This window comes from Leucoraja erinacea, chromosome 1 (assembly GCF_028641065.1).
Source record: "Leucoraja erinacea ecotype New England chromosome 1, Leri_hhj_1, whole genome shotgun sequence".
Classification (NCBI taxonomy): domain Eukaryota; kingdom Metazoa; phylum Chordata; class Chondrichthyes; order Rajiformes; family Rajidae; genus Leucoraja; species Leucoraja erinaceus.
The window spans coordinates 48781858-48800802 of NC_073377.1; the positions used below are offsets into that span (position 1 = coordinate 48781858).

Genomic DNA, 18945 nt, shown 5'->3' on the forward strand with positions numbered 1-18945 from the left:
CGTGTACCAATTAAGGTACAGTGATATTCGTATTAGCAAACAGCCATATTAAAGAAAAGCAACAAGACGCACAACTACATAGAAGTTAACATAAACATCCACCACAGTGGAATCCAAATTTCTCACTGAGATGGAAGACAATAAAGTCTAATCTTCCCTCATTTTTCTCCCGCGGTCAGGGCAGTCAGACCATCCGTAGGGGCGATCGAGGCTACTGCAGCTGGTGGTCGAAGCCCCCACGTCAGGGTGATCAAAGCTCCCGTGTCGGGACGGTCAAAGTTCCCACGTCAGGGCGGTCGAAACTCCCACGTCAGGGCGGTCGTAGTTCCTGTGGTTGGAGCTCCCGAAGTCGGTCTCGAACCAGGGACCGTGAGCTCCACGTTGTTAAAGTCTGCAGGCTCCTGCGCTTGGAGCTCAGAGGTCGATCCCTGACAAAGGGATCATGAGCTCCACGATGGTAAGTCCACAGGCTGCTGTGGTTGGAGCTCCTGAAATAGGTCTCCAGCAGAGGCCCCCAGCTCCTCGATGTTAGGCCGCCGTGTGGACGGAGATGCAATACAGAAAAAATTGCATCTCCGTCGAGGTGAGAGATTTTTTTAAAGTTTCCCTCAACCTCCCCCCCCTAACACCCACATAAAGCAAGTTAAAAAAACACTAAAAACATACATGTAACACAATATAAAGAAACAACAGAGAAGGAAGGGACAGACAGACTGTTGGTGAGACAGCCATTGCTGGCGCCACCCGGTGGAGAACAACCATATCCACATGCCTATTCAAAAGCCTCTTAAATACCACCATCATATCTACCTCAACCACCAACCACAGCAGCGGGTGTCAGGCACTCATACTCACAAATACTCATGCTATTACTTGCAGCGTCTACCATCAAGAAGGAGAAGATAGGAAACACAAGGAACCGCAGATCCTGGAATTTGAACAAAACACAAATGGTCTCGACGGGTCAGGCAGCTTCTGTGGTGGAAATGGATAGCTGACATTTCGGGGTTGGGAGACTTCTTTCTTTGGAAGAGGAGTCCGACCCAAAATGTTGTCTATCTATTCCCTCCACAGATGCTGCCTGACCGGTTGAGTTCCCCCTGCACTTAGTGCTCAGCACAAGTTTGGAGTTGGCTGTGAACACCAGTACCTGCTAGTTTTTCAAGTCCCACAGCATTTCGATTTGGAATTATGTTATCATTTCTTCATCATAACTAGTGCTAAAACTTGCAATTCCAGCCCAACAACACTGTGGAAGAGCCTTCAGCAGAAGACTGCAGAGGTTCAAAAAGGTGACTCTCCACTACCTTCTCAGGAGCAACAAGGGCAGAACAAATAATGCTGGCCTCACCTGCACTTGTTCATATCACAATAAAACAAATTGATTCCTACCCGAAACGTCGCCCAACCTTTTTCTCCAGAGATGCTGCCTGACCTGCTGAGTTACTCCAGCACTTTGTGTCTATCTTCGGTATAAACCAGCATCTGCAGTTTCTTACTACACAAATTAAATATCCTTATGGTTTGCTCCAATGGCATCTGCCAACAATGAACTTTGGTCCTGATTTATTCTAATTTTTGTATTTGGTTGGTCAAGATGCTAAAGATTTGAGTATAGGAGCAGGGAGGTTCTACTGCAGTTGTACAGGGTCTTGGTGAGACCACACCTGGAGTATTGCGTACAGTTTTGGTCTCCAAATCTGAGGAAGGACATTATTGCCATAGAGGGAGTGCAGAGACGGTTCACCAGACTGATTCCTGGGATGTCAGGACTGTCTTATGACGAAAGACTGGATAGACTTGGTTTATACTCTCTAGAATTTAGGAGATTGAGAGGGGATCTTATAGAAACTTACAAAATTCTTAAGGGGTTGGACAGGCTAGATGCAGGAAGATTGTTCCCGATGTTAGGGAAGTCCAGGACAAGGGGTCACAGTTTAAGGATAAGGGGGAAATCCTTTAAAACCGAGATGAGAAGAACTTTTTTCACACACAGAGAGTGGTGAATCTCTGGAACTCTCTGCCACAGAGGGTAGTTGAGGCCAGTTCATTGGCTATATTTAAGAGGGAGTTAGATGTGGCCCTTGTGGCTAAGGGGATCAGGGGGTATGGAGAGAAGGCAGGTATGGGATACTGAGTTGGATGATCAGCCATGATCATATTGAATGGCGGTGCAGGCTCGAAGGGCCGAATGGCCTACTCCTGCACCTAATTTCTATGTTTCTATGTTTCTATTATTTTATGATACCTGTATCTTCCATTTTCCATCCTCCTGACAACATTAATAAGCATGTTCTCCCTTATATCAAATGCTGACAGACGCAATTTGGAAAACTAGACCTTCGGTATCTCAATTGATGGCCACTTCTGGAAAAATGATCGTTTTGAAGAGATAAGTTGAATAATTTCTGCTGCAATGTGAACGGTTACAGCATGAATGATAGATCAGAGAACACAATTTGTATTATGCAATCCACTTTGGCTATATCATAATCACAAGAACCTGTTTGATTCTATGCTCCGAATGTAGTGAAGGCAACCACACTAATTGCGTTTTATGAAGAAATTTAAAAAAAATCATAAACATTTTATATAACTCTGCAGACCAAAATCAATCTTTCTATAATCAATCTAACATTGATTTAAATTGTTTATTGGCAATATAAACAGTTAGAGTGGTAAAGAAGGTGTATGTTATGCTAGGCTTCATTGGTTGAGGCATTAAATATAAGAGTCTGGAAGTCATGATGTAGCTCTATGTCTTTAGTTAGGCCTCATTTGGAGTATTGTGTACAGTTCAGGTCACCCCATTACAGGAAGGATATGGAGGCTTTGGAGACAGTGCAGAAGCGATTTACCAGAATGCTGACTGAATTAGGGGGAGCATTCTGAAGAAGAAATTGGACAAACCTGGATTGTTTTCACTAGAAAGTCAGAGGTTGAGAGGATAGAAGTATATAAAATTATGAGGCATTGATAAGGTAGATGGTCAGAGCATTTTTTTCTCATGGTAAATGTCAAATACCAGAAGGCATAACATTAAGGTGAAAGGGGTAAAGTTTAAAGGAGATGTGCTGGGCGTTTTTTTACACAGAGACCTGGGTGTCTGGTACCAGCTGTGAATATGGGTCATTTGCAGGCAGATGAGATTAGTTTATTTTGGCATTATGTTGGGCACAGACATTTTAGGTCTAACGGTCTTTTCCTATGCTACACTGTTCTATGTTTATATACTTTCTATATTTAACGATTAATGCAAGGTTGAAATTGTAAGTGTAAGACGTTGATTGGAAATTCCCGTGACTTGGAAGATTACATGTCACCTGCCTACATACCACAACATCAACTTTCACATCTATGTGGTCGTGAGGTGCTGTAAAATATTCAATAATTTGAAAAGGGAAGGTACTTACACTCTTGAATACGACGTGACTGTGCGAAGCTTGTTTACACTGAGAACATGGAGAACGTGTCCAGGATAGGATGTGCCGTCTGGTTAACTACTGTGGTAATTTTCCTGACTCTACAAGGGTGTAAGTGTGCAGTATATGAAGGGCTGTCTTTACAATTTTAACGATTCTATTAAGTAATTATTTAATATTATTTGTCTATTGTAGGTGTCGGCACGGAAATAATTGGGGGCCGTAAAGTTAAACCTCACTCCAGACCATACATGGTGTCCATCCAGGCTAATAAACACCACGTTTGTGGTGGAGCTTTGATCGCGCGTAGATGGGTTCTAACTGCAGCGCACTGTGAACAGTGAGTACACATTGTAAGGATGTTAAAAAATACCTACTTGCTCGTGAACGGCTAGAATATACAAATGTGTTAAGGGCCTGTCCCACTTTCCCGAGTTATTCACAAATTTTCCTGAGTTAATCACAAATTCCCCAGAGTTTTCAAACTCGCAGAATGTTCGTAACGAGTCCGTAGGAGGCCGTAGAAGTTCGTGGATATATCGTAGCGGCTCGTTATGCCAGCTGTAGGTACTCGGGGCTATTTTTCTACTCGTGGTCATTTTTCATCAGGCTGGAAAAAACATCCCGATTTACCTGATTCCCCGAGTACCTATGGTTGGCATAACGAGCCACTACGATATATCCACGGATTCCTATGGCCTCCTACGGACTCGCTATGAACATTCTGCGAGTTTGAAAACTCGGGAGAATTCGTGAATAGCTCGGGAGAATTCGTGAATAACTCAGGAAAGTGGGACAGGCCCTTAAGAAGGAACTGCAGATGCTGGTTTAAACCGAAGATAGACACAAAAAGCTGGAGTAACTCACCGGGAAAGGCAGCAACTCTGGAGAGAAGGAATGGATGACGTTTCGGGTCTGTGTGAAAAATAAATGTTTTAAGGGTTTGTGTTGCAAGCACTCAACCTTAAACACAATGCACGGGACCTTTTATCGGGCGTGTGACCCGAACCAGGAGCACGGATCACCGAGTCAAGCCCGAACGGGACACGACTGTCTGTGGCTAATGCTGGCTCGGGTGCCTGAACCGTTCGGGATACGACCGGCCGCGGCGTTCACACAGAGAACAAGAGAGTGAGAAGATGAGGCTGAGAGGCTGCTTATGTCCGTGTGTGAGAGTGAGAGAGAGGGAGAGAAAGGGTGAGAGAGAGAGAGGGGGTGAGAGAAAGGGAGAAAATGAAGCAGAGTTGGTTTGTGCGTGAGAGAGATAGAGAGTGCGTGTGTGTGAGAGAGAGAGAGAGAGAGAGAGCTAAAAGGCGTGAGCAGGCAATGCAGAGGTAATGCAGGGTCAGCTCCGGGCTGGAGGGCTCGGGTAGCGCCCCTGTACCTGAGCAGTGAGGTGCACAGGCACATTGCTTTCGACAATCAGATCAAGCAACAAGCAGGACCAATAGCAAACACTATTTACAGAAGCACATTTCTAAAGGCGTACAGGATGGAATCGCATCAAAAACACAAGGTGCCAGTCTACCCGAGTCTCGACCCGAAACGTCACCTATCTATGTTCTCCAGGGATGCTGCCATTGCCCGCTGAGCTACTTCAAAACACAAAGTGCTGCAGGAACTCGGCGGCTCAGATGGGGAGAAATGGACGTTAACTTTCTACAGACTGAGGGATGGGACGTGGGGTAGGCATAAAGCAAAAGCCCCCATAAACTGATGCCAAAATACACCTTCAGTATAGTTTCAGAATTATGTTCGAGAAATGCTGGGAACCCTCAGCATCCGTGGGAAGAGAAATAAAGTTAATGTTTCTAATCCAAAACTTTTCGTGAGAACTTGGGGGAAACGTAAACTTGTTTTCAAATTACTGAGATGATGGGAAGAGGGATGGATAGGACAAAGGAAATATCTCTGAAGGAGTTCGACCCGAAACGTCGCCTATTTCCTTCGCTGCAAAGATGCTGCCTCACCCGCTAAGTTTCTCCAGCATTTTTGTCTACTTTGATTGTCCAGCATCTGCAGTTCCTTCTTAAACATCTGATAGAGTGGGGATAGGTTTGCTGTTGGAAATACTACCAATGACGTTATCTAGTTGATCTACCCACAGTAAGTGAATCAATGATCACTGGGCATCGTTTTAAGGTGAGAGGGGAAAGATATAATAGGTATCTGAGGGGCAACTTTTTCATATAGATGGTGGTGGGTATGGATGATATGGATCGAGCTGCCAGCGGAGGTGGTTGAGCCCAATACTATAACAATAAAATACATTTGGACAAGTACACGAATAGGGAAGGTTTCGAGGGATATGGGCCAAACATGAGTAGGTGAGATTAGTGTAGATGAGTCATCTTGGTCAGCAAGTTGGGCCGAAATGCCTCCAGCAGGAAAGGGTCTTTGACCTGAAATGTTAACTCTATTTCCCTTCCCATGAATGGGAAAGTGATGTTGGAAGGGGAATGGAAATACAAGGACATAGGGTTGCAATGGGAATATTCCCTTTGGAATGCTAAAGCCTGAACCACCTCCTCAAACTGCTGCAACCTTCCTGGGCCAGATAGTCACATGGTGCTGGTGATTAAGTAGTTCCAGGATTCCTTGTTGTGAGGATGTTGCCAGGACTTGATGACCAGAGGTATAGGGAGAGGTTTGGGCAGTCTAGGACTTCATTCCTGTAGCGCAGGAGGATGAGAGGTGATCTTATAGATCACGAGCAGTGATAGGATGTACACACAGAGTCTTTCACTCAGAGCAGGGAAATCAAGAACCAGATGACATAGGTTTAAGGTGAGAGGGAAACATTGAAAAGAAACCCGTTGGGGGTGACCTTTTCACACACAGAGAGGTGGGTATATGGAAGAACAGCCAGAGGAGGTAGTTGAGGCAGGTACTATAACAACACTTAGAAACATAGAAAATAGGCGGAGTAGGCCCTTCGAGCCTGCACCGCCATTCAATATGATCATGGCTGATCATCCAACTCAGTATCCCGTACCTGCCTTCTCTCCGTACCCCCTTATCCCTTTAGCCACAAGTTCCACATCTAACTCCCTCTTAAATATATAACCATATAACCATATAACAATTACAGCACGGAAACAGGCCATCTCGACCCTTCTAGTCCGTGCCAAACATGTATTCTCCCCTAGTCCCATACACCTGCGTTCAGACCATAACCCTCCATACCTTTCCCGTCCATATAACTATCTAATTTATTTTTAAATGATAAAAACGAACCTGCCTCCACCACCTTCACTGGAAGCTCATTCCACACAGCCACCACTCTCTGAGTAAAGAAGTTCCCCTCATGTTACCCCTAAACTTCTGTCCCTTAATTCTCAAGTCATGTCCCCTTGTTTGAATCTTCCCTACTCTCAGTGGGAAAAGCTTATCCACGTCAACTCTGTCTATCCCTCTCATCATTTTAAAGACCTCTATCAAGTCCCCCCTTAACCTTCTGTGCCACAATTACCTTCTCTGGCAAAGAGAAGACTTAAAAGATATTTGGACAGATAAGTGGATAAGAATGGTTTAGAAGGATACAAGCTAAACATGAGCAGATGGGACTAGTGTAGATGGGGCATCTTGGTCTGCATGGGCAAGTTGGGCCAAAGGGCCTGTTTCCATGTAGTGGGGCTCTATGACTTTACTCTTTTTGGTCAAACTGACAATGAAGGAACAGTGACACGGTTCCCAATCAGGAGGGTGTGCAACTTGGAGTCGAGTCTGCAGCTCAAGGTAGTCTCATGCACCCGCCATGCTGAATGTCTGGCTGGTGAGATCACAGGTTTCTAAAGGATTGTTGTGGAAGCTTGGGTGAGTAACTGCTGTGCAAGTACAAGCAAATTGTTACAGGCTTCTTGTTACAGAAATGTGGCTTCATGGTATCCAAAGCTGGGAGCTAAATGTATAAGGAAGTACCTGTATAGACTAAAATTGTTAAAATGCACTGTGATCAATCTTGGCTTGGCAGTTCATGATATAAATTTGGAATCAGTTTATGTCAAGCTAATGGACAGCAAAGGTTGGAAAATATCAGTAGAACTTTGTGGAAGTTGTTTATAGATCACCAAATAGCAATTTGTTTGAGAAAGAACTGCGGATGCTGGTAAAATCGAAGGTAAACACAAAATGCTGGAGAAACTCAGTCTGTAGAAGGTCTCGACCTGAAACGTCGACAATTCCTTCTCTCCATGGATGCTGCCTCACCTGCTGAGTTTCTCCAGCATTTTGTGTCTACCAAATAGCAATTGTTTTTATTGGGCATGGTATATATCAGGAAATTAGAGATAGCGATGAACAAGTAATCATGGGAGATAATGTTCGATCCATAGACTGGACTGATCGAATTTGCTGTATTACGATGAAAGATGAATTCATGGAATTCTAATTCTAATATTTGAGAAGACCTGGGAGAGGGCTATTTTAGATTTTATCATGTGCATTGAGAAGGAATTAATTGATAACCTTCTTGTCAGGGAAAGTGGCCATGATATGTTTTATCATATAATGTGATATGGTTTCAACTGAAACTATGATCTTAAATCTAAACAAACAATTTAAATGAGAATTGGCAATAGTTCAATGGAAAAATATATTGAAAGGTATGATGGTAGATATTGAATGGCTCCCACTTAAAGAAATAACTAGACTAAGTGGGACCCGTTGGGTCCCAGTCACATGGGAGCCCTGCCCCCCCCCCCCCCCCCCCCCCCCCCCCCCCCCATGCAACCCATTTCCCCAACACAATGTTTCCACCACTCACCTGTTTCCCCCAACGTAACCTGTTCCACCCTCAAAGCAATATTCCACCACTGTGGGGAAGGGGGTGTGGGGAGGGGGTGTGCGGGGGAGGGGGGGGTATGGGGGGAGGGGGGCTGGAGGAGGGGGAGTGGGGTGTGTTTGGGAGGGGGGGGGGGGGGCAGACAAGATGAAGTGGTTTAGAGTTTAATAGTATAGATAGATGTGCCATTTTGGGGGAAACTAAATTCCTTGATGGTACAAAAGAAACCAGGAAAATAGTCATCAAATGCTGGAGTAACTTAGCAAGTCAGGCAGCAACGTTAGAGAACATGGATAGGTGACGTTTTTGGTTGGGACCATTCTTCAAACTGAACTGTTTCTCCAGTAATTTGTGTCTTTGTAAACTAGCATCAGCAGGTCCTTGATTTTACAGGAAAATAGTCCATCCATACCTGACAGGAGAAACTAAAGTTAGTTTTGAATCCAAGGAAGAGTCTTACAAAATTGTCAACAATAGGTTGCTTGGGGCAGTTAGAATTCAGCAAAGGAGGATGGAACGAAATTGATAAAGAGAAGGTAGAAAATGAGGATTAAAGATGCGAAAAGTAAAAATAAACAAAAGTTAACTAACAGTAAGTAGTTTATAAAGAAATGGCAGAGGAATTAAACAATCATCTCCAGGAAAGGTGATTTCAAAAACCTGCCAGAAATACAAGAGAACCAAAGAACTAGTGAGAATGAGGAACTGAAGGAAATAAGTGCAATTCAAACAGTACAAAAGAAGTACAATTATGTGGAATTGATACTTCCTGCTCATTATAAAAGTAAGGGTGTAACAGCTCATAGACCATTGTTTTTCAAATGGTTTCTGGAATCTTGAATAACTCAGTCACCTTTCCAATCACAGATATAGTCGAATAACACTATCCAAAGTGGTTCTTGGAGCACATTCACTTTCTAGGAAACAAGAAAGGAAAACGACAATTGCAGTGATAAAGATGGTTCCTTACCCGGACTTTAACTCAAAAACTCCAGAAAACGACATCATGCTGGTTCAGGTACTAAATATATGTGCACAAGATTATTTAAAAGCAAATTCCATAGCTCTTTGCTGCACTGGAGAATCGAAAATGTATCCTACAATCATACAGACATCTGATCCATCCACTCCGAGCTGGAGTATATTAATATTAATGGCCCATCCGAAACATTTGGTTCTAATTTATTTATTTGGTTATTATTTATATATTTTTTGTATCAAAAATAATTTATTTGATTATGAACACGATACAAAAACAAAAAAAAAACAAAGCCATGGTGACATACTCACCACCATATTACAATAGCAATTTTTGCTATTGAGGGAGTGCAGCATAGGTTTACAAGGTTAATTCCCGGGATGGCGGGACTGTCATATGCTGAGAGAATGGTGCGGCTGGGCTTGTATACTCTGGAATTTAGAAGGATGAGAGGGTATCTTATTGAAACATACAAGATTATTAAAGGTTTGGACATGCTAGAGGCAGGAAAAATGTTCCCGATGTTGGGGGAGTCCAGAACTACAGTTTAAGAATAAGGGGTAAGCAAAATAGAACGGAGTTGAGGAAACAGTTTTTCACACAGAGAGCTGTGAGTCTATGGAATTCTCTGCCTCAGAGGGCGGTGGAGGTCCGGTTCTCTGGATACTTTCAAGGGAGAGCTAGATAGGGCTCTTAAAGATTGCGGAGTCAGGGGATATGGGGAGAAGGCAGGAACGGGGTACTGATTGTGGATGATCAGCCATGATCACAGAACGGCGGTGCTGGCTCGAGGGGCCGAATGGCCCACTCCTGCACCTATTGTCTATTGTCTAAAATCATCAAATTATTCAGCCACTGAATTCCAAACAACTATGTTACAAATATACTAAATAACTACTATACAACTGTGTCCCTCTCTAACATCACCCGGGCACAGACGTAACCCTGGTAACGGAGCAAGCATCTGGCTTGGGCAGGTTCTAATTTATTATTGGTTCGTGTGCTGTAGACATAGTCACCAATGCTGGAACTTTTGTCCATTCTAATGGTTTCTGAACCAAGGAGACATTTAAGAATCGTGCACATTTTTTTTTCAGGAGTCATGTAACAGGCAGACCGGGGAAGGCTATTGGATTTGGTTCCCTGAAGAATAATGGTCAAACAGATGGGTTTTTTAAATCTCTCTTGAATACCATATTTATCTAACTACTTGAATTTCAATTACATACAAGGTCAAGGTCCCACACAAGAGATTAGTTTGCATGATATAGAGGGTAGGGCATCGACATGGATAGAGAGCTAGTTGGCAGACAGGAAGCAAAGTAGGGATTAACAGGTCCTTTTCAGGATGGCAGGCAGTGACGAGTGGGGTGCTGCAAAGCTCAGTGCTGGGACCCCAGTTATTTACAATATATATTAACGATTTAGATGAAGGAATGTAACATTTCCAAGTTTGCGGATGTCACAAAGCTGGGTGGTAGTGTTAGCTGCGAGGGGGGTGCGATGAGGCTGCAGGGTGACTTCGATAGGTTTGGTGGCTTGGCAGATGCACGGCAGATGCAGTATAATGTGGATAAATGTGAGGTTATCCACTTTGGCGGCAAGAATAAGGACAGATTTTTATCTGAATGGTGACAGGTTAGGAAAAAGGGAGGTGCAACGAGACCTGGGTGTTCTTGTGCATCAGTCACTGAAATAAGCATGCAGGTACAGCAGGCAATGAAGAAAGCAAATGGTATGTTGGCATTCATAGCAAGAGGATTTGAGTATAGGAGCATGAAGGTCCTACTGCAGTTGTACAGGGCCCTGGTGAGACCACACGGAATATTGTGTGGAGTTTTGGTCTCCTAATTTGAGGAAAGACATTCTTGCTATTAAGCAGTGCAGCGTAGCTTCACCAGGTTAATTCCTAGGATGGCAGGACTGACATATGATGAAAGAATGTGTCAACTTGGCTTGTATTCACTGGGATTTAGAAGGATGAGAGGGTATCTTATAGAAACATGTACAATTCTTAAGGGATTGAACAGGCTAGATTCTGGAAAAATATGTTTCCGATGTTGGGGGAATCCAGAACCAGGGGCCACAGTTTAAGAATAAGGGGTAAGCCATTTAGAACGGAGAAGAGGAAGCACTTTTTCACACAGAGAGTGATGTGTCTGTGGAATTCTCGGCCTCAGAGGTAACGGTGGAGGCCAGTTCTCTGGATACTTTCAAGAGAGAGCTAGATAGGGCTCTTGAAGATAGTGGAGTCAGGGGATATGGGGATAAAGCTAGAATGGGGTACTGATTTTTGATGATCAACCATGATCATATTGAATGATTGTGCTGGCTCATTGGACCGAATGGCCTACTCCTGCACCTATATTCTATGTTTCTATATCTTCCATAGATACATAGATACATAGAAAATAGGTGCAGGAGTAGGCCATTCGGCCCTTCGAGCCTGCACCGCCATTCAATATGATCATGTCTGATCATCCAACTCAGTATCCCGTACCTGCCTTCTCTCCATACCACCTGATCCCTTTAGCCACAAGGGCCACATCTAACTCCCTCTTAAACATAGCCATAGCCAATGAACTGGCCTCAACTACCTTCTGTGGCAGAGAATTCCAGAGATTCACCACGTCCAAGTGTAGGAAGAAACCGCAGATGCTGGTTTAATCCGAAGATAGACACAAAATGCTGGAGTAACTCAGCGGTAAAGGCAGCATCTCTGGGGAGAAGGAATTGGTGACATTTCGGGGTCAAGACCCATCTTCAGACTGAAGGGTTCTGACCCGAAACATCACCCATTCTTTCTCTCTAGAGGTTCTGCCTGTCCCGCTGGGTTACTCCATCATTTTGTGTCTTTCTTCAATATCTTCCATGGTGACATTCCCCGCCTTGTCCTGGAGTGATGATATTATGGATCTTGGATCTTTGGTGTGTTTGTGCCAATTTATCAGGTTTCTGGTCTCCGTGATAAATCATAATGGTGATTGGTGCTGCATTTTTTCCACTCTGCCTCCGCTGTTGTCATTACTCTTGGAAGTTGAAGTGGATGCATTTTTCAAACAATAGATTGCCAGAAACTCAATGTTATGAGGTGAATTTGGTTGGCCAAATTGTGTTTAAAACAAAGTCACAAGAAATCCAGCAAAAATGAAGCGAATTATGTGGAGTTGCTGCTATGTTAGACAGCCAGTTAGACGGTAGATGTACTTCATCACAAGCAACAACACAGTCAAACAAAAAGTGGGAAATTCACAGCAGGACAATTGATAACCGCGGAAAATAGGTACAAAGCTTGCTTATGTTAAAGGAGAAGGAAAGATTATTTGTTATGCTCCCTATTTCATAAATATACATTGGTGTTTCACTTTTGCAAAGTATTTCTCCCACTTGGATACAAAGTAAATCTGAACATCAGGTCATCCATACAATATAATAAAACTTCAATTTACCAGGAATAATAAGACTTTTAGAAGAATTACCACACGATTGTGACAGGAGTTCATTGGATGTTGGGAGAGAAATGAATGTTCGGAGCCATCTATACAATTTCACCTGGATTTCAAATAAACTGGATTATGATTGGATTAATGTGGGGGTTGGATAGAATATAAAGCATTGAACAATACAGTACAGGAAGTGGCCCTTCAGCCCACAATGTCTGTGCAAGCAGTTTGCCCAGATAAACTAATATCATCAACCAGCACACACATGGCATTTATTTCAAGAGGGCTAGAATACAAAAACAGGGTTGTAATGCTGAGGCTCTGGTCAGGCCGCATTTGGAGTAATGTGAGCAAATTTGGTTTACAAGAGGAGGTTAACAAGAGTGATCCCAGGAATGAATGGGTTAACATACGTTTGAGTACTGGGCCTGTACTCACTGTAGTTAAGGATGAGGGGGATTTCATTGAAACTTACCAAATAGTGAAAGGCTTGGATAGAGTGGATGTGGAGAGGATGTTTCCATCAGTGGGAAAGTCTAGGACCAGAGGTCATAGCCTCAGAATTAAAGTATGGTCCTTTAGGAATGAGATTAGAATTTCTTAAGTCAGAGAGTGGTGAATCTGTGGAATACTTTACCATAGAATGCTGCAGAGGCCGTCAATGGATATTTTAAAGTCGGAGATAGATAGATTCTTGATTAGTATGGGTGTCGGGGGTTATGGGGAAAAGGCAGAAGAATGGGGTTAGGAAGGAGGGATAGATCAGCCATGATTGAATGGCAGAGTAGACTTGATGGGTCGAATGGCCTAATTCTGCTCCTATCACATATGACCTCATGATCCATACCCATCCTTTTGCAAAGTGTGTGATACAATTGCAAGTGCATGTCTTTTAAAACTCAAATAACTTCACATAAAAATTTTAGGATATTTTATCATGAAACTACTTTCTAAATTTCCAAGATTCATATTAGATCCTGAACCAGTTTTATTGTTGTTTTCAAGGTTACAAATAGTATAGCCGATAAAAGTGAGTTGAACATTGCCTGACACTTCTCAGTTTTTGTGATGAGCTGTGCATACACATACAGTGAAAAGCTGTTTTGTATGCCAACCAATCAAATCTGATAATATTATAGATCGACACAAAATGCTGGTGTAACTCAGCAGGACTTGCAGCTTCTTTGGACAGAAGGAATGGGCAGCTGAGCTACTCCAGCAATTTTTGTCTATCTTTGGTGTAAACCAGCATCTGCATTTCCCTTGTTAGACACAAAAAGCTGGAGTAACTCAGCAGGACAGGCAGCATCTCTGAGGAGAAGGAATGGGTGATGTTTCGGGTCCAAACCCTTCTTCAGACCTTTCCTACACATCTGTATTTCCCTCCTGTGAATTTATGGAATTCCCTGCCACAGAGGGCAGTGGAGGCCAATTCACTGGATGGATTTAAGAGAGAGTTAGATAGAGCTCTAGGGGCTAGTGGAGTCAAGGGATATGGGGAGAAGGCAGGCACGGGTTATTGATAGGGGCGGTCAGCCATGATCACAATGAATTGCGATGCTGGCTCGAAGGGCCGAATGGCCTCCTCCTGCACCTATTTTCTATGTTTCTATGTTTCTATCCTACACTGATACTATAGATAAATACAATCAAGGACAACTTGAGCAGAATAGATAGAATATAGTTCTCAGCATTGTAGCGCACCAGTTCCATGGATAGATTCCAAACGTTATATGATTTAGTCAGTGGTAATACTTATAATTCAGTCTATTTTATCTGTTAATTTGAACAGTTGGCCCGTGACGCTGTTCTGAACAAGTACGTGTCCACTTTGAAACTTCCCAAATCAACAAAAGATGTCAAAGCTGGAACCAAGTGCAGTGTTGCCGGATGGGGAACAACAAATTCTTTAGTCCTGAAAGCATCTGATATCCTGAGGGAAGTAAATTTAACCATCATTGATCGGAAAGTCTGCAATAGTAAAAAATACTATGACTTCAGCCCTTACATAACAAAGGACATGTTATGCGTTGGTGATGCTGAAGCAAGAAAGGATTCATGTGCGGTAAGTTTACATTTCTCAATTTAAATGAAAACTCTGAGAGTTGCAAAGCATTATCACAAGAAGGTACACTGCCAGTTATTTGATTGAAATATGTTATGGTGACCTTGGGACTATTAATGATTTGTGTGAAAATTGGACAGCACCATTTAGCAACACCATGGTAGCACAGTAGTGCAACTGGTGGAGCTGATGAATCACAGCTGAGAGAGGTTTGATACTGATCTCAGGTGCTGTCCGTGTGGAGTTTGCACATTCTCCCTGTGACCGTGTAGATTTCCTCCACGTGCTCCGGCTTCTTCCTACTTCCCAAAGTAGGTTAATTTGCATCTGTAAAAATTACCACTAATACATAAGGAGGGGTTAAGAAAGTGGATGACATGGAACCAATCTGAATGGATGGTCAGCTTGGACTCAATGGGCTGAAGGGCCTGTTTCCATGCTGTATCTCAAACTTACTAAATGCACATGTTCAGTTCCACATGGAACATGGGAAGTTGCTGCCTGAGTTATTTATTGCAACACATTTACCGACAAACACACATTTATGTACACTGACCGGCATATTGATTAGTAGGACTGGATGTTACAATCCCTAAGGTTCTTCACCACAACTGACACCCGGTATTCTTGGGGATGACCACTAGGTTATTTTGCTACCAATTAGGCACATCTTCAGTTGTGTACCTCAACATCAGTGGGTGTTTAGGCCTTTTTATCACAAGACACCCTCAGTCGAGACAGTGATCAACCCAGGGTGTGTGTTTTATGGTTAGCCTCTAGATGGCAGCCCAGACAGCATCTTTTCTCATCAGCCATAGCCAGTGACTGCTCCATTCTGCTTTTTTCCTTCCATCTTCCTCTCTACCGCTTACTGTGGCTGGTTGGGCTCTGGACTCGTGTCCGTTGGTGGGACAGTACTTGGTTGAGCTTCACCTGGGGTGCCGATACCACTGTGGGCTGTGCTGGTTCACCTGCCACTGGGCTTCACTCGTCTGAAGTTACTGCACTTAACACGTAGTTTTGAACGCAACAGCATTTACTTGTGATTTTTCAAAATTATGTTTTACTTAACAGTTTCTTACCATACCGCTGCCTTTCTGTGCCTTACATCTATGCCATAAGCCAATCTTTCTTTCCAGCAGTTTTATTAAACAAGTAGCAAGAGAACAACCTGAATAGATCAGCACATCAAAGGCCATTTCTCACGGGCTGGTTACAACCGAGCAGTATGAACGTTGATTTCTCTCATTTCAAGTAACTCCTGCACCCCCCCCTGCCCCCCCCCCCCCCCCCCCCCCCCCCCCCTCCCCACATCCTCCCGGTCGTCATACCAGTTCCACTGTTCACATCCTTGTATCCCTCTCGTTAGTACAACTTCCCCAGCCAACAATGGGCCAATATGGACTCCATCTCTCCTGGGATCATCTGTTGTTCCGGCCTTTCCTCACCTCCAGCTTTCACACACGTCTGTCTTTCAGTCTGAAGAAGTGTTCTGACCCAAAACGTCACCTATTCTTATACTCCAGAGATGCTTACTGACCCGTTGAGTACTCCAGCATTTTGTGACTATCTTCACACAAAGAGTGGTGAATCTCTGGAACTCTCTGCTGCAGAAGGTAGTTGAGGCCAGTTCATTGGCTACATTTAAGAGGGAGTTAGATGTGGCCCTTGTGGCTAAAGGGATCAGGGGGTATGGAGAGAAGGCAGGTACAGGATACTGAGTTGGATGATCAGCCATGATCATATTGAATGGCGGTGCAGGCTCGAAGGGCCGAATGGCCTACTCCTGCATCTATTTTCTATGTTTCTATGTTTCTGCACTTGCAGTTCCTTTCTACGCATGTTTATATATCTGTTGTGCTGTTGCAAGTAAGACGTTCATTCTTCCGTTTCAGAACATATGACAATAAAACACTCCTGACTAGAATTTGAACTTATTTCTCTTGAGAAATGTAAATTGTTGGCCAGACCTCTGCATTGCTAGTCTAGTAACAGAGAAAGCATTTCAGCTCCATATTCCACGTGTACAGCTGAAATAACTGTTACATTTTATGTGTCTTGTTTCAGGGAGATTCTGGTGGTCCATTAATATGTATAAAGCAGGGGAAAAAGAAAGAGTACACTGGCATTGTTTCAGCTGGAGCAGACTGTGGAGTTCCCACTGAACCTGGTATCTACACCCGCTTATCTGAGAAATACCTTAGGTGGATAAAGGCGATTATAAGGATCAAAAACCATAATACAACAAAGGAGCAGAACTAGTTGTTTCCTCTGCATGTGATTTGAAATGTCTTTCTCTTTAATTCTGTTACGGTTTCCTTTAAATAGCTTCATAAACATTTTGCATTTTTCCATGTTGTCTAACAGAAACATTTCCATATCATTATAAAATTATGAATCGTGAAGTTGCTAAGAACATGTATTGGCTGGATAGTCTTTGAAATAATGAAATGTAGTCCCCTGGCAGAGTTGATTATTTTTCATATGAGATGCTTATTAGTGAAAATCTTTCCTGCTCCTTGTACATTATTTAACTGTAATAAAACTTTATTGAAATTGCCAACTAAGTCAATTGAAATTTGCAGTGCTATGGAGAGAAGATAGGGTGTGTGAATAATTACTTGAAAACAAGCCCTTTGGCCCAACTCGTTCAGGCTCACCAAGTTGCCTAACCAAACTTTTCCCACTTGCCAATGCCTCTCCAAACCTTTCTAACCATGTACCAAGTGACTTTATAAGGTCATAAATTGTACTCACCACTGCCACTTCCTCTGGCAGTTTGCTCCAAATAATATCTATCTATCTATCTATCTATCTATCTATCTATCTATCTATCTATCTATCTATCTATCTATCTTTAAAACTCTGTGTTTGTAGGTGTCAGATTTGGCCTTTGATTCCTTGGTCCGCCAAAACCACACGCAAAAACACCGAGATATTTTCCATTTCGCTAGCCATTTCATTTTTACATTCACTCATCCACTCCTCGTTACATTTAGACATTTTTATGTACACATTTTAAAATAAAATCCTCCCCCCCCACTCATTCTTTTTGTCGCCGCCTGCTGGCTAGCCACCATAACGGCTGCTGCCGCCCGGCTTTCCTCCAAAAACGTTGACATTTTTCACATTTCACTAGGGCAGCATTTCCAGAACGTTCTTCAAATGTTTCACCACCTCCCCAACAGTCATTCTCACTTTGACTATTTTCAAAGACTTAGTGGCGTTTTTACTTTGCGTTTTTAATTTTTTTTAAAAATACCTCGCTCGGGTCGACGCCTGCCCACCGCCTCACTCGGAGTCCTTGGGTCGACGCCTGCCCACCTGCCGCCTCGCTCGAGGTCCTCAGGTCGATGCCCGCCCGTGGCCTCCCTCGAGTCCATGTCCGCCGCCCAGCATCTGGTGGGGAGGCTGCTGCCTGAGCTGGAGCGGAGCCTGGAACTGGAGAGAGGGCCAAACCTGGGGTTTGGAATGGGGCCATGACCGGGGCCATAAAGAAGAGGCCTCATGCCCGCCAGCAGTCTCTCTGTCTCTGCCCTCTCTCTGTCTCTGCCCTCTCTCTGTCTCTGACCTCTCTCTGTCTCTGCCCTCTCTCTGTCTCTGCCCTCTCTCTGTCTCTGCCCTCTCTCTGTCTCTGCCCTCCTCTGTCTCTGTCTCTGCTCTCTCTCTCTCTCTCTCTCTGCCCACTCTCTCTCCCCTCTCTGCCTTTCTCTGCACCCTATCTCTCTCTCTCTGCCCTCTCTGCCTCTCTCTCTGCCCTCACCCCCACCCCAGAAAACAGACCTTCATGGTCAGGTCAAGACCTCTGCACTTACTACAACTGGGAATTGGAAATGGTGCCAAACCAGTGACTGTATATACTCCCCCCCCCACACCTCTAGCCCACCCCTCCTCCCCCACAACCACATGTTGGGGGAACAGACCCAATGGGTCTGCACTTGGTCTAGTACATAACTAAGACTTGTGGTCTTCCGATTTGCGCGTTATTCTATTTGCACAAAACGGTACACGATAGCGTTCAGATATTTCGCCAGTTCACTTACCATTCTCCTGTGCTGCGACTGCAACAAGTTTCATCCCAATCGATAGTATTTTGTAAAAGTTACTGTTATATTCCGGACTGCAGAATGAATAACAACTTACACGCAGGCTGCCTGGATCATAAGAGAGATTTATTACCCAACCTTCCTTGCTTAGACCTTCCTCAACTTTGGTGCCACTGTGTTGTGTTGTGGTTATGTTGTGTTGTGGAG

At 43.7% G+C, this 18945-nt stretch overlaps 1 protein-coding gene across 1 annotated transcript; it reads left to right on the forward strand.

Annotated features, from left to right (window-relative positions):
- The first annotated feature begins 1291 nt into the window (after positions 1-1291).
- Positions 1292-17433, forward strand: LOC129696354 (granzyme K-like). Its single transcript, XM_055634185.1, has 5 exons — positions 1292-3533; positions 3618-3762; positions 9073-9223; positions 14420-14692; positions 16760-17433. Exons 1-5 carry the CDS (start codon positions 3461-3463, stop codon positions 16952-16954), a joined length of 837 nt encoding a protein of 278 aa, XP_055490160.1. The 5' UTR covers positions 1292-3460; the 3' UTR covers positions 16955-17433.
- The last annotated feature ends 1512 nt before the right edge of the window (positions 17434-18945 follow it).

Bases quoted from the DNA above. Each gene is read 5' to 3' on its own strand.
- LOC129696354 (XM_055634185.1), top strand. From the start codon at position 3,461: ATGGAGAACGTGTCCAGGATAGGATGTGCCGTCTGGTTAACTACTGTG. The intron at 3,763-9,072 runs GTGAGTACACAT...TTCCAATCACAG, and splicing joins ACTGCAGCGCACTGTGAACA to ATATAGTCGAATAACACTAT. The intron at 9,224-14,419 runs GTACTAAATATA...TAATTTGAACAG, and splicing joins ACGACATCATGCTGGTTCAG to TTGGCCCGTGACGCTGTTCT.